At 41.1% G+C, this 16,581-nt stretch overlaps 2 protein-coding genes across 5 annotated transcripts in view; one reads left to right on the top strand and one right to left on the bottom strand.

Moving 5' to 3' along the window:
- RSF1 (remodeling and spacing factor 1) overlaps positions 1-4,820 on the bottom strand; it is a 150,686-nt gene extending 145,866 nt beyond the window's left edge. Inside the window, exon 1 of one of the 2 annotated variants that reach the window (XM_087433499.1) lies at positions 4,432-4,820. In XM_087433499.1, the coding sequence (XP_087289625.1) occupies positions 4,432-4,618 (187 nt within the window). In that variant the 5' untranslated portion in view covers positions 4,619-4,820. The remainder of the gene's footprint in view (positions 1-4,431) is intronic. The other variant, XM_004434034.3, reaches the window with a different exon arrangement.
- A 237-nt stretch (positions 4,821-5,057) lies between these two features.
- AAMDC (adipogenesis associated Mth938 domain containing) overlaps positions 5,058-16,581 on the top strand; it is a 33,937-nt gene continuing 22,413 nt past the window's right edge. Inside the window, exon 1 of one of the 3 annotated variants that reach the window (XM_087433500.1) lies at positions 5,058-5,098. The gene's annotated coding sequence lies outside the window, so the exon portion shown is untranslated. Of the gene's footprint in view, positions 5,155-9,204; positions 9,296-16,581 lie in introns of those variants that run through there. The other 2 variants (XM_004434035.3, XM_087433502.1) reach the window with 2 other exon arrangements.

Below are 16,581 nucleotides of genomic sequence, written 5' to 3' on the forward strand. Positions count from 1 at the left end.
CTGAATAACACCAAGAGTTAGCTGTATACACCTGAAAGCAATCTCTATACCTTGGTTTTCTTCCCTGCAAAATAAAGGCAAAATAGACACAACAGTCCTTTCTAGCCTCAAAACTCAATGATAGTCTCTAGAGCATAGGTTCCCAAGTTTTCTAGGTTTACAGCACCCTTGATATTTCACTAATTTTTTTCAAAGCATCCCTAGGCCAAGAAATAATAACAGTTCCATTTATTAAGTTATTAGTAGCGATTTGAAAAACTAATCTATCTCAACTGAAAAAATTATGTTTTTTTTTTTAATTTTATTTATTTTTCCCCCAAAGCCCCAGTAGATAGTTGTATGTCATAGTTGCGCATTTTTCTAGCTGCTGTATGTGGGACGCGGCCTCAGCATGGCCGGAGAAGCAGTGCGTCTGTGTGCGCCCGGGATCCGAACCCGGGCCGCCTGCATCAGAGCGCACGCACTTAACCACTAAGCCACGGGGCCGGCCCTGAAAAAATTATGCTTTTACTTCATTCTTAAATAACCACAATTACTTATAGAATGTATATTACGGTAGGGGGCCGGCCCGTGGCTTAGCGGTTAAGTGCGCGCGCTCCGCTGCTGGCGGCCCGGGGTTCCATCCCGGGCGCACACCGCCACACCACTTCTCCGGCCACGCTGAGGCCACGTCCCACATACAGCAACTAGAAGGATGTGCAGCTATGACCTACAACTATCTGCTGGGGCTTTGGGGGGAAAAATAAATAAATAAAATTAAAAAAAAAAATGTATATTACGGTAGGGCACTGCACAACTTCTCAAACCTTGGGATCAGATTGGACACTGCTATTCTTATTTCCTGTTCCATACCGATTTTCATGTAGTATTTGCATTTTATCACAGTAATCCCCAAAAGTCCAACTTGACAAATGTACGTCATCAAAAGGAATGTAGCACAATCTAATGTTGAAACCATGAACTATCTCAAGCGAGTAGGTCACCTGGCAACCACGAGATGTCAAGTACTGCTGTATCTCCCTTGAAAATTTAAACTACCAGACAGCGCCTCTGCAAGTTGGTGGCAATACCCTGGGGCACCTTGGTGCAGTCTGAGAAACATGGCTCAATGGCAAGGTATTATATAATCGTGTGGCTTGGGACTCAGACAGACCTGGGTTGGAAATCAGATTCTACCAATAACAATATAATCTTGGGCACTGGGCAGCTGAATCAACCTCTTGAACCTTAGTTTCTATGCCTGCCAAATAAGAATAACAGTACCAATCTCAGAGAATAGTTGTAAGAATAATGAGATGATGTCTGCACACAGTAAATGCTCAATAAATGCTTGCTATTATTACATCATTAAAACTAAACACGTAGTTTATAAAAACAAGTTCATAACTGACTGTGTGGTGGATAAAGTAAGCATTTTAAGCTGAAGCCACAATGTCAAATTAAAACTTATAAACAAATTTTTAGGGGAAAAATCATAAAGTGCTTAAACAAGGACAATACAGAGAACTACAGTCTCCTCCAAACGATGTCATAATGTTGATACACCTATGACAATGAACAACTAGGTAAAAAGGATTAAACTGGCAACTCAGAAGAATATACTTTAAAAAGCACCTTTTAAGGGATAATCATACTAGGAAAAAAAACCAAAAGTTTTATAAACTAGAATTCTTTAAATGGCACTAAGAACTGTCTTTTAAAAACACTCAAATTCATAAAAAGCAAAACTCATTTGATTACAACACACATAACAGCTCAATACCTGTGCTCCAAGCACATAATAGCTCAATACCTGTGCTCAAACCTCTTTCTCACAACATACTAAAAACTTAACATTTTAATTCTAAATGCACTTGTGTCTTCTGTCTCACCAACACCTTTAATAAAATTTGTAACAAGAATATTTATAAGGGCTTCATTTATGAAAGGATTTTTGAAACATTTCATTTGATCCTCAGATACTCTAGTGAAGAAACTGAGGCCCACAGAAATTAATTTGCCCTACAACCTACATATTACACTGTTCAACACTAAAACCTACGTCTTTTAACTTTCTAGTATACCACAATTCCTTCCCAAAAAGACTTAGTTCAAATCTTGTCAGTTGGACCAGCATTTTTTTTTTCAACTATTACAAGTAGGTTAACCATCATCAAAGGCCTGAAAATCTTTTCCCTGCAGTTAACGGCATTTCACCTGCAGCGACTTTTCATTTGCCAACTATCTTGAACTATGTAACATTAATTAATAATTATTCTTAGATCACCCTAGGACAAGATCTATTATTATAGTTGCAACTACACCAAAGATAATGCAGTGGCTGAACCCACTGGTATAATCTCTCAGCCCAGATTATTTCCCATTTTTTACTTAGCTGGAGGCCCACTGCTCAACTCTAGATAGAAAGGTAACATGAAGTATTAAAATGATCCTGATATTTTTTCTTCCATGACTAATATAAGCCAAATTCAGCCAAAATACTTAAAAGGAATGGAGGGGCAAGCAATCTTGTATACCACCCAAAATACAATGCCATCACAGAAGGTCTATGCCTGCCTTTCAACTTGTTCCAAGTAAATTTCAAAAATAATTTACCAGCAATCTCTTTCCCCAAATTCCCACATTTCTGATAGATACATTACTATCATTTCCCAAGGTATCCTAAAAGCAACTTACTAAGGCATTCGACTTCACAAAAAAATGACTATTTCCTTAAAAATTGAATGTAAATACAATATGATAATGAAACTACTGTATTGGAGAGCTCAACTTTTAAAGAAATTCTGTAGGAAGTCTTTATATAATGTAACTAATCACTCTCCTATTTTACACTATATAAAAAATTAGCCTTTTATATGCCAGAGTTTGTTAAGGGTAGAGATTTGGGCAAGTAAGAAGAGATATAGGCCTGTACCATAACTGCTGTATTAATCTGAATCTTTGGTAGCCATAACATCACTTTCTCTCTAGGTAATACTCTGAAGAACTTCACACTTGGGCCCTTCCTAGCAATGTAAATATATTCTGTTAACAGAAACTTCATTTCCATGGAGAACAGCGACCCTTCTTTTTTGGAAAGGAAACAGCTATCAATCTTGTACAATATCCAATCCACTCTGGCCAGCTAATACGGACAAAAAAAGGAAAAAAAAAGAAAAGACCTATTTGGAAAACGTTTCGTCTCCAGCCAAGGGCTGTTCCCAGATAAAGGCAATGCTTAGAGTACAACAAAAAACCCTTCTCTGAGGGAAGAAATGTGCCAGAAAAGGAGAGGCATAGATAGGGAATAAATAAGGGGTGAGTGTATGCGCTCAGTGTGAGGGCTGGAGGCAGCAGGAGCAGCGCTGAGATGCTCCAGCGAAAGAACCAGCACCAGCAGCAGCAGCAGGAAGTTTCAATGGGGCCGGGCAGAGCATGCGCCCTGCACCCGCGCGGTGGCCTTATGTGGAAGGAGCACCACTTGCGAACACCAATAATAGACCAGCGGCACCAGAGAGAGAAACATGAGCAACAAGCACCTTCTTCAACTGTTTCCCCTACGTCTGAGCCCCTCCTCCAGCCTACATACTAACCACCCCACCCCACCCTGCAAATGGGAAGGCGACTTCTTCCCCTAAGCCCTGCTGCCAAGATGAAGGGGGAAGGGACTGGAAAAGTGGGGAGATGCTTTTCTATTATTTGGGGGGAGGTGAGGGGAGGGAGGAGGAAAACTATGGGGGAGGAGAAATTAACCCTCTACTTTCCAAAGTGAAGAAGCTGAACCGACTTCTCCCCCCAAAGCGATCATGGAGGAGGACCCCCTCCCGTGGAGGAGGAGCAAACCTCCTTACTCAGAGGAAGGAGTTTGGGGGGTTAAGCCGACCCTCGAGAGGAAGGGAAGAGGAACGAGAGCCGACTCTCTCGGGGGAGTTCCCACTAGAGGGAGGGAGAGCTGAAGTGTCCTCCACCCAGGTGGAGGCAGAGAAAGGGGCGCCCCGAGAAAATGAGCCCAGCCTCCCCTGAGATGGTCGGGAGGATGGTGGGAGGAGGGGAGGGAGCAAGGGAGGGGAGGAGGAGAAAAGCGCAAAGCTGGCCGGAACCTGCGCTCCCCTTCCCCCGCCACCGAGGGAGAAAGGGTGGGGGACAGGCCCCCGCCGCGGGGTAGCAGTCCCAGGGGCAGCCGACAAGCACAATGACCCCTCCCCGCCCGGAGCCCACACCTAGCCCGCGACGCCCCCACCTCCGCTCCGCGCCGGGCCGAGTGGCCCTAGGGGGCCTCCGCCCCGCCTCCCCACAGCCCAAGACCCCGGGGGCTAGGCGGAGAAGACGGGCCGGGAGGAGCTGTGCCCCAGGGGGAGGACAGGGCCAAAGAGGCCTGGGGTGTCTGTGAAGAGCGGGGCGAAGGAGCGTGCCAGGGCCGCTTCCCGCCGGGCGTTCGGGCCCCCTGCTTACCTTCTCCGTTGCCGACGTCCGGCGGCGGCGCCTGCAGCACCCGCTCCAGTTCGGGGAACGGCAACTCAGGCAGGTCGAGCAGCGGCCCGTAGCGCTCCAAGAACGAGCAGACTACGGCGAAGTTGGGGCACGAACCCGGGCAGCCCGGAGGAGCCATCGCCGCCGCCGCCGCCGCCGCCGCCGCCATTTTGAACTGGAGGATGGAGGAGGAGGCGATGGGGGCGAGTTGGGGTGCCGAGAAAGAGCAGGGCAGCCTTACGGACGACAGGAGGTGCTAGCGAGTGGGCTCCCCCGCGGATCCCAGCGTCTCAGGCGCGGCGCCGCGATCCCACAATACAACGGCGGCCCGGAGCAGTAGAGAAACGAGTCAGACGGGGGAAAGAGAGGCGCTCTGTGCCTTTCACTTTCCGCCCTCTTCCCGCCCCCTTCCCTCCCTCAACTTCGCTCCGCCCACTTCGGGCTTGCCACTGCCTCGTGTGACAGGGGGAATGAAAACAAGGGAAGCGGGGCAGGGAGGCGGGCTGCAAACTGGGGGGCGGGACTTTTCAGGAACGGTGACCAATACACTCGGAGGGGGCGGAGCTTCGGGCGACGACTGGCCGAAGAGTCTACTGGGGGCGGGGCGTGTGTGGGGAGCGCCTCTCCGAGAGGGCCTGGACGAGCCGAGGTAAGAGTAAAGCACGGAGCCGTTGGGGGTCGTAACTCGCGGAGACAGGGCGTTGGGTGAGTTTGAGGGGGAGTCTGGGAACTGAAACGGGCCCACGAGATGGTGGGGGAGGTTGAGGAGAGTGAATAAGAAGCAGAAAAAGAGAAGAATAGAAAAAAAAAAAAGCACGATTCTGGGAGAAATTGGAAAGGAGAAGAGTGGAGAGGTGCCCTTAATTAGGGGTTGGAATGGGACCTTTGTAGGGAGAAGTCTCTGCGACAGTTTGCTGAGGGGTATTGCTGTCTGCTGCGGTACAAGAATCGCAGCTGTGCTGGAAAAGCGGCGTCTGGGGACTCGGGGACGAGGGCCTGAGGGGACGGGGCTCCGCGGGGATCATCAGTGTGAGGAGTTGGGCCCTGCTAAGAGATCAGGGTTTGAAGGGACCAGGCTGGCTGTGCAGGGAGACCAAGATGTCAGGGAACAGGGCTCTGTTGCGGCTGCCAGCGTGTGGGGGGGAGGGGCTCTGTTGAGGCACGAGGGTCTGAGGGGACAAGGCTCTGTAGGGGACCAGGGTCGGAGCGTGGGCTAGGACTCCACTAAGAGGGCGGACGTGATAGGAAACTTGGCGCAAGAGGGAAAAGTTTGCTAGAAGACGGTCTTCCGCTTCGTTGGGGGCAGCGCTGAGTATTCTCACAAAGAATCTCAGAAAAACCATCAATAAGGGAAAGTTGGGTGTGCAGCTTGGGATGCAGTGTGCATTATGGTTAGGAGCCTGAGCTTTGGAATTCAGACTTGAGTCCTAACAGAACCGCTTCAGGACATTGCAGAAGATTCTTCATTTCTTTGAACCTCTGTGAAGTGGCATTGATAATAGTATCTACATTATAGGGTTTTATAGATAATTTACAGTAAATTGATTAGCACAGTGCCCTGGCGCATTGTAAGTACTTTAAAAATGTTAGTTGCTATTATTGAAGAGTTCCTAAAATTTAGATTGAATTCAGCATTACTTATAGTTTACTACGTTGAGCCAAAATTTTCAGCGTGAGTTTAAAACTTAACATGGTACCTACTTGCTAAAAAGAATTTGAAACAAGGTAAAATATAAACCATGTAAAATAGGACAATTTATAATTAAAGAAAGACAAATATATAGACATACTAATATTTGTCTCTATATAGAGAAAACACCACAATTAAAGATTGAATTTTGTTCTGCACTTCTAGGTAAGAAAGGGAAAAACCATGTCTGTATCCTTCTCATTATCTAAAGAAAGCAAAAATACTCATTTGTCAAGAGAGAAAATTTCTATATTGTAAGAGGAATTTATTACCTAAAATACTGATTCCTAATCTTGAGTAATATATAAACCGTTTTTTAAAGGAAAAAAATGTTCTTTTGAAATTGATCAAATACTCTTGAAAATTCCAGTTTAAGAAATACCGATGTAAGAAATTAAAGCCTACACAACAATGTAAATGTACTTCATGCCATTGAACTATACAGTTAAAAATGGTTAAAATGGTAAATTTTATGTTATGTATATTTTACCACAATAAAAAAAGTTAAAAAAAGAAAAAAAGGAAAGTGAAGTCTTACTTAAGGGAAATGTCTATGATTGTGAATTATCATAGCAAAAGGAAGTTTTAATTTAATGTGTGGTAAATATTGTTTTTAAGCAACGCTGAAATGAAATACAAAACTAAACTGAAATGTGTTGGTAGACTCTCAAACTGCTGAGTATGTATCTCTATACCTGCGGACCTGAATACCCCAGTTTAAGAAAAATCTGACCCAAACACATCTTGAACAACAGTTTTGCAGAAAGAAAGAAACAATGTTCATAAGACCTTGCTTAACTGAGCTTAAGTAAAAGGCAGGTACACAATATTAAATAAAATCCTATCTTTATGAAGGAATTTGATGGAAAGAACGTTCAAACCAAAAGAAAGATTTAATTATATCATTTTGTGAACATTGCCCACCCCCATTTCCTTTCTATCTCTTTGCTTTCAGCTTTTCCAGCGTCCCAGCTCCTGCTCTCCCATAGAGTTGTCAAATAACATTCTAAAAAAAAAAGTTTATAGTATAGTTTTCTTTTCTCAATGCTCACACTGTTATGCAAAGGGGGACTGATAAATAAGGTTAGAGTTTCTGCCTTTTCTAATTCAGATTGGCATAGGAACAAAGTCCTTGGGCATCAGAAAGTTATATCCACCCACAAGATAAGAGATGTTTTACTACAGAGCAAGGTTTAGGTCATACCTTCCCTGAGTCTGTTCTTGAAAAGAAAATAAATTACAAACACCCATAATACTACATCTCTTCTTGCCTTTCTGGGCTAAGAGAAGTTGTGGGTTACAAGAGTCTAATCCTAATTTATGTAGTTAAGTAATTGAGTTAAGTATATCAGACTAGAATGTAAAGATAGAAAAAGAATAGCTTTTTTAAAAAAACTTACAGTTGATTTATTGCTACTGCCATGAAGAAGGCTTTAAACAAGCATTAAATTACCTACACTCAGTCTAACTTTGTTTATGAATAAGAAATTTCTTTTTTTTTTAATTTTTTTTATTTATTTTTTCCCCCAAAGCCCCAGTAGATAGTTGTATGTCATAGCTGCACATCCTTCTAGTTGCTGTATGTGGGACGCGGCCTCAGCATGGCTGGAGAAGCGGTGCGTCGGTGTGCGCCCGGGATCCGAACCCCGGGCTGCCAGCAGCAGAGCATGCACACCCAACCGCTAAGCCACGGGGCCGGCCCAAGAAATTTCTTTTTTTTTTTTTTTTTTGTGAGGGAGATCAGCTCTGAGCTAAGATCCATGCTAATCCTCCTCTTTTTGTTGAGGAAGACCGGCTCTGAGCTAACATCTATTGCCAATCCTCCTCCTTTTTTTCCCCAAAGCCCCAGTAGATAGTTGTATGTCATAGTTGCACATCCTTCCAGTTGCTGTATGTGGGACACGGCCTCAGCATGGCCGGAGAAGCGGTGCGTTGGTGCGTGCCCGGGATCTGAACCCCGGGCCGCCAGCAGTGGAGCGCACGCACTTAACCACTAAGCCATGGGGCTGGCCCAGAAATTTCTTAAAATAGTTCAAATTTTTAAAACAACTCAATTTGTTCATTCAGAATTAATGGCTAGTTTATTCAAAATAACAAAAAGTCAAAACAACCCAAATGTTCAACAGAAGAATGGATAAGTAAATAAATATAATCCTGCAGCAGACTACTACTCATACTGATATACACTTGAGTGAATCTCAAAAGCAAGTGGAGTGAAAGAAGACAGACACAAAAGAGTAGGTACTGTACAATTCCATCAATATGAAAGTCTAAGTGATCTGTGGGAATAGAAATCAAAGTAGTGGTTTCTTTTGAGCTTGGAAGGTGATTGACTAGAAAGGTGTACAAGAGAATTTTCTAGATACTTTATCTTTTTTTTTTTTCCTTGGTGAGGAAAATATTAGGCCTGAGCTAACATCTGTGTCCATCTTCCTCTATTTTGTATATGAGATGCCACCACAGCATGGCTTGATGAGCGGTGTGTAGGTCCCTGCCCAGGATCCGAAACCACGAAACCCAGGCTGCCGAAGCAGAGTGCACGAACTTAACCACTGCACCAGTAGGCTGGCCCCTAGATACTTTCTGTATCTTGATTGGCAAGTTTATGCATTTGTCAAAACTCTTGAGTAAACAATTGAGCTCTAAACAATATCTGTTCGTGGGCCGGCCCTGTGGCTTAACGGTTAAGTGCGTGCGCTCGGCTGCCGGCGGCCCGGGTTCGGATCCCAGGTGTGAACCGACGCACCGCTCCTCCCGCCATGCTGAGGCTGCGTCCCACATACGGCAACTAGAAGGATGTGCAGCTATGACAGACAACTATCTACTGGGGCTTTGGGGGAAAAATAAATAAATAAAATCTTTAAAAAAAAACAAAACAAACAAAAAAAACAATATCTGTTCGTTTAACTGAATGTAATTATGCTTCAATTTTAAAATTTAATGGCTTATCCCTCAGTTTTCCTAAATTGCATTGATAACAGTCTGCCTTAGAATAATTTATACATATTTCTGTCTCCCCAAAATATTATCTTTGCACTTGTTAAACAGTTTTTTTACAGGTGTTGTAAGCCTGGTGAATGTACACTGAAGTGGATTGGATTCAGTTGTGGAGCCAGTTTGGGGAATTCCTAATCAGTGATGAGCAAATTTTCTTAGGTTTGTTTAAAACTCACTTTTAAAAGAGTTGATACATCTAGAGGTGTGTGGATATACATTATATGTAGTGAAAAAGTAGGAATCTATGCTCTTCAAGATAGTTTAATAAGAAAATATACCAAAATAAAGAGAAGTCATAATATAAACAAGATTTAAACTAGCGATTTTCTGGTTCCCTTAATCATAACTGAATTCCGTGTTGCAATAGAATTCTGTTCATTGAAGAAAGCACTTTTAGAAGTGTCTTACCATCTTTTTTCTTAAGAGTTATGCTTTAGTCTATTCTTTTCTCTTAAAAGCATGTCTGAGACCGGTTCCTCTGATGTAATAAAGATTTTTTACTAAAAGAAAAATCTTGTTGAGGAACTGCTATATTATAATGTATTATAGCTATACATATTGTAGCTGTGTGTCTACATGTTTTAACTTTACTATTAGATAATTAAGGGCAGAGATCACATTATGCAGTTTGGTATCAAAGTCTGATATTCACTGGTGTGGACTAGAAAGACTATACTGGTTGTTAAAATATTAAGATAGTGTACTTAGATGCTAGTTGTGGCAGAGCCCCTGCCCTGAGCCTCCTAAGTAACCCCTGCTACACTGACTGCCCTAGTCTCTCTCTGCCAACTCCCAGCAACTGAACATTTGGTACAGATACAGCAGACCCTATTCCAGTACTCCACTCCCATCTTGATGTAGTCAGTGCCCATGCTGTCCTCGTTATTTATTTTCAATATACCCCTAGCCCACAGCAATGTTTTTTATACCATAGGCCATGACCCATTACTGGATTTTAAAATCGATTTGGTGGATCAACACCAGAAATATATTAAAAATGGAAAAGAATAAAAATAGAACAGAAAAAGGAGTTATCACATATAGTAAGGATGAGTATGATAAGTATATTTCATGAACTATGTATATGAAATATGTATGTTTGTGTGTATATGTTATGATATAAAATGTGTTTGTTTCTGTGGTTTAGGCAAAGAGTTTGCAATACATTCCTCTAGCCTTACATGTAGAGGGAAATGAATGAATGAATATCTGGGTGAATGAACAAATTGGATCTTTATCACTTGATTATGACAAAGGAAACATATTATTAGGTAAAACTTCTGTTTTAACTCCACACTCTCAGATGACATCTAAGCATGAATACAGTAGTTATTGTATATCCTTCATTCAGTAAAATTTTATGACATGCCAGACACATCAGTTTTCCAAGTGCCAAGCAGAACTATGTTGGCAAAAAATATTTCTTCAATATTATTAAGATCACACTTTCAGATATCTGGTGAATCATTAAGGTGAAGTTGGTTATTGTGTCAAAATACTTTAAGTTGCAAGTAATAGACAAAGAGGCTTAAACAATAAAAGGAATTTATTGCTTCATATAATTGAAAAGACCAATAGTAGCTCATGCTTGAGGTGTGGTCTGATCAGATGGTAACTCTGTTTCTCAGTAAGTCTCTCTGTTTTGCCTTCCTCTACATGGGCCGAATTTTCATACTGACTTCTCTCATAGCACTAGCAGTTTCAAGGAACTCTTCCATATTCTATATTTCCCAGCCTCAGTATCTCCGAATTTCCCCAGAAAAGTCCTAAAATTGACACTGATTGGTCCAACTCAGCACATATATTCAACCCTGAACCAGTGTGACCAGTGTAGAAAGTGAAAATAGAATGTACTCACGCCTTACTTAAGTCAGTGCTTCATTCCTAAGGCTAGAGGTACAGTTGGTTTAGCAAAACTACATGAAGTCATGGGGCCGGCCCCGTGGCTTAGCAGTTAAGTGCGCACGCTCTGCTGCTGGCGGGGCAGGTTCGGATCCTGGGCGCGCACCAACGCACCGCTTCTCCGGCCGTGCTGAGGCAGCGTCCCACATACAGCAACTAGAATGAGGTGCAGCTATGACATACAACAATCTACTAGGGCTTGGGGGGGGGAAATTAAATAAAATAAAATCTTTAAAAAAAAAAAAACTACATGAAGTCAAAACATAAGAGGATATAACAAAAACATATATGCACCTAACAACAGCCCTAATATACACGAAGCAAAAACTGACAGAATTAAAAGGAGAAATAGAGAATTCAACAATAATACTTGGAGACTTTGATATCACACTTTCAATAGTGGTCAACTAGGACAGCTGGGCAGAAGACCAACAAAGAAATAGGTTTGAACAACACTGTAAAATAGCAAGTTCTAACAGACATCTATGAACACTGCACACCAATAGCAGAATACATGTTCTTCTCAAGTGCACATGGAAAATTCTCCAAGATCAATCATATGCTAAGGCATTAAAAGAAAAGTCTCAATATATTTGAAAGGATTGAAATTATACCAAATATGTTTGCCAAACAATGGAATTAGACTAGAATCAAAAACTGAAGGAAATTTGGAAAATTCATTTATATGTGGATGTTAAGTGACACACACCTAAATAACTGCTGGTTCAAAGACGAAATCACAAGGAAAATTAGAAATTACTTTAAGATGAATAAAATATGAAATCTAATGGGATGCACCTAGAGAACTGCTTAAGGAGAAATGTACAGCTGTAAATGCCTATATTAAAAAAGAAGAATGGGGGGACCAGCCCCATGGCGTAGTGGTTAAGTTCACTGCACTCTGCTTCAGCAGCCCAGGTTCATGGGTTCAGATCCTGGGTACAGACCTACACCACTCATCAGCCATGCTGTGGTGGTAACCTACATGCAAAATAGAGGAAGATTGGCACAGATGTTAGCTCAGGGCAAATCTTCCTCTCCAAAAAAAAAGAAGAATTTCAAATCAATAACATAACTTTCCATCAAAGCAAACTAAACACAAAGCAAATAGAAGGAAAGAAAGATTAGCACAGATATTAATGAAATAAAGAATAGAAAAATAGAGAAAATCGACAAAACCAAAAATTGGTTCTTTGAAAATAACTATGAAATTGACAAGTCTTTAGCTACACTGATCAAGACCAAAAAAGAAGATTCAAATTACTAAAATCAGAAATGAATGGGGGGGGCGGCCCCGTGGCTTAGCGGTTAAGTGCGCGCGCTCCGCTGCTGGTGGCCTGTGGTTCAGATCCCGGGTGCGCACCGACGCACCGCTTCTCCGGCCATGCTGAGGCCGTGTCCCACATACAGCAACTAGAAGGCTGTGCAACTATGACATACAACTATCTACTGGGGCTTTGGGGGAAATAAATAAATAAATAAATAAATAAATAAATAAATAAATAAATAAATAAATAAATAAATAAATAAATAAATAAAATTAAAATAAAAAGGAATGAGGGGACATCACTATCTACAGTAATAAAAAAAGATTATAAGGGAATTTTATGAATAACTGTATGCCTATAAATTAGATCATCTAAATGAACTGAAAAATTCCTAGAACAACACAAACTATTGAAACTCAAGAAACAGTAGAAAATCTGAATGGAATTCTAACAAGTAAAAAGATTAAATTAGGAATTTAAACCCCACCCACTCCCCTAAAAAAGCCGAGGCCCAGATGTCTTCATGGTGAATTCTTCCAAAAGTTTGAAGAATTAATACCAATACTTCACAAATTCTTACCAAAAATTAGAAGAGAGGGAACACTTCCCAACTTATCCCATGAGGACAGATTTACCCTGGTTGCAAAAACAAAGACATCACAAGGGGGAAAAAAAGCAGACCAATAACCCCCTATGCATCTAGCCACAACAATCCTCAGCAAAATACTAGCAAACCAAAGCCAGCAACAGATAAAAAGGATTATACACCAAGACCAAGTGGAATTCATCCCAAGTGTGCAAGGTTGTATAACATCCAAAAATTTATCAATATATTACACCATATTAATAGAATAAAGGAAAACAACAACAACACGATCATCTCAATAGATGCCTCAAAATCATTTGACAAAACCCAATATTCTTTCATGATAAAAACACTCAACAAACTAGGAATAGAAGGGAACTTTTTCAACCTAATTAAGGGTATCTATGAAAAACTCACAGCTAATATACCTAATGGTGAAAACTGATGCCTTCTCCCTATGGTCAGGAAGAAGACAAAAATGTCTGCCATCTCCACTTCTATTTAACATTGTACTGGAAGTTCTACCCAGGGCAATTAGGCAAGAAAAAGAAAAAAGGTGTCCAGGGCTGCCCCGTGGCTTACCAGTTAGGTGCACGCGCTCTGCTGCTGGCAGCCTGGGTTCGGATCCAGGGCGCGCACTGACGCACCGCTTGTCCGGCCATGCTGAGGCCGCGCGTCCCAGCCGCGTCTCACATACAGCAACTAGAAGGATGTGCAGCTATGACATACAACTATCTACTGGGGCTTTGGAGGAAAATAAATAAAATTATAAGAGAGAAAAAGAAAAAAGGTGTCCAGATTGGCATGGAAGAAGTAAAACAATCTCTATCATAAATAACATGATCTCGTATACAGAAAATTCTAAGAAATCCACCAAAAAACTAATTAGAACTAATAAGTTCAGCAAGTTTGCGGAATACAAAATAAATACTCAAAAGTCAAGTGTATTTGTATACATTAGCAATAAATTATCCAAAATAAAATAAAATAATGACATTTACAGTTGCCTCAAAAATAATAAAATATTTTGGAACAATTTTTTTTTAATACAAGACTTAAAGATTAAAAAATATTGTTGAAAGGAATTAAAGAAGTCTTAATGGGAAACCATCCCTTGTTCATAGTTTGGAAAAATTACTATTGAAAAGATGGCAGTACTCAAATTGATCTAGAGATTCTCCCTATCAAAATTATGTTAGCTTTTTGGTAGAAATTGACAGGTTGACCCTAATATTAATATGGAAATGTAAGGGACCCAGAATATCCTAAACAGTTTTTTAAATGATGAACAAAGTTGAAGGTCTCACACATCCTCGTTTCAAAGTTTACTACAAAACTACGGGAATCAAGACTGTGTACTGTCATAGGATAGCTGCTAATGGACAGAATTATGTCTCCCCAAAATTCATATGTTGAAGCCCTAATCCCCAACTATATTTGGAGATAGAGCCTTTAAGAAGGTAATTAAGGTTAAATGAGGTCATCAAGCCGGGGTTCTAATCCTATAGGACGAGTATCCTTATAAGAAAAGGACAAGACACTAAGAGCACTCAAGCACAGAGAAAAGGCCACGTGAAGACAAAGCAAGAAGGACTCCATCTGCAAGCCAGGTAGAGAGGTCTCACCAAAACCAACCCTGCTGGCACTTTGATATTAGACTTCCAGCCTCTAGACTGTGAGAAAACAAATTTCTGTTAAGCCACCCAGTCTGGGGTATTTTGTTATGGAAGCTCTAGCAGACTAATACAGAAGTCTGTCTCAACACTCAAAAATTCATTATACTTCCCTTATACCACTTTTCAAAAGTTACCTCATTTTAAAAAAAAGTACCTTTTAAAAAAATTATATTATAATTATTTGTATATGTCTTCTCTCCTCTAATGTAATATTAACTCCTCAAGAACATGAATCATGTTTTATAAATTTGTATCTTCCTCACATAGCACCTAAAACAGTATGTTTATGTCTTTTGTTAGATAATACATTTTAAAAATGGATTTTCAGAAGTTGAAGCTGCAAAAATGGGCTAGTAGTTACTTATATTAGGCAGAAGTATCACTTTGTTACTGACTTTATTTGGAGATTAAATATGGTTTAAGGACGTGTATATAGATGCCATATTGACAAGGGGTGAACTGTGATGTTTAGTTTTATGTGTCAACTTGGCTGGGCTGTAGTACCCAGTTATTCAATCAAACTCTAATCTAGGTGTGGCTGTGAAGGTGTTTTGTGGATGTAGTTAACATCTACAACCAGCTGACTTTTAAATAAAGGGGATTACTCTCAATACTCTTGGTAGACCTCATCCAATCAAGGGAAAGGCCTTAAAAGCAAAACTGAGGCTTCCTTGAGGAAGAAGAAATAACACATCAATACTACAATGACAACTTCTGCCCAAGAGTTAGCTTTCTGCCAGCCTGCCCTACACATTTCAGACTGGCTGGCTCCCACAATTGCATGAGCCACTTCCTTGAAATAAATCTCTTAATATATATAATCTACTGGTTCTGTTTCTCTGGAGAACCTGACTAATACAAGAACCTTTTAGTTATTGTACTTATCAAAGCCAGAATTTCCATTTGATTCTTTTTTGAAATGTCTATCTCTTTATTGAGATTCTGTATTCATTGAGTCATTGTCATCATACTTTTGTACAAATCTTTATACATGGCTTCCTTTATTTCTTTGAATATATTTATAATAGCTTCTTTGAAGTCTTCACTAAGTCAAACATATAGGAACACTCTAATACAGTTTCAGGTGATAAGTGCGGGTCACATTTTTTGTTTCTTTGCATGTCTTGTAATTTTTTTGGTGAAAACTGGACATTCTAGATGATATTGTAGCAAGTCTGGATTCTGATTCCCCCCTGCACGTTGTTGTTAGTTTATTTGTCTGTGTTTAGTCACTTGCCTAGACTAAATCTGTGAATTCTGTCTCCCATGCAATGTGTGGCCACTGGAATCTTTTCAGTAATTTTTCTTGTTTTTATTTTTAAACTTGGCTTCCTTGGGGTCTCCACTGAGTTTATATAGCTTAGTGTTCAGCCAAAAATTAATCAAAGATTGTGTCCAAGCACCTCAAGCCAGTAAGACTGTCACTCTCTACTTAGGAATCAGTATATGCAATGGGGAGTCATTCAGTGTTCAGGCTGTTTTCATGTCCTCCCTGGCTTTTACACTCCTCTGAGTCCTCTTGAGCCTTCTCGCTTCTCCATTTTGCATGTGCTGTAGGCTCAATTGGCCCAGAATGTTTGCAGGGCTTAGGCTTACTCCAGTCATTGATGCATATGCTCACAGCCTTTAGTCTACTTGGGATATGTGGAGAGTTTATCCAGCCCCTATGGCTGTGTCACTGCTGAGAAATTCCTGTTAAATCCTTCCCCACTCTGCCAATCCATTGTTTGCCCCAAACAGGCCCACAGTATCAAGGAAGCAGAGCCACCTGCCATCCATATTTGCTTGCTACTGGGATCACCAGTTTAACTGATAATGCTCTAAACCAAGTGAGCCTCCTCTGGCCATCGCAGCAAGACTGTTGGTTGTCATGCCCTGCCCCAACCAAGTTCAACCTCTGTACCAACAGAATTGATGTGGGGGTATGGGAATAATCCCAGGCAAGAACAAAAAAACATCTTACTGTTCTTATCTAAAATTCAGTGGTTTTCATAAATAAGCACTTCTTAATTT

The sequence above is a fragment of the Ceratotherium simum genome, chromosome 7 (assembly GCF_057802395.1).
Source record: "Ceratotherium simum simum isolate JZ-2026a chromosome 7, ASM5780239v1, whole genome shotgun sequence".
Taxonomy (NCBI): domain Eukaryota; kingdom Metazoa; phylum Chordata; class Mammalia; order Perissodactyla; family Rhinocerotidae; genus Ceratotherium; species Ceratotherium simum.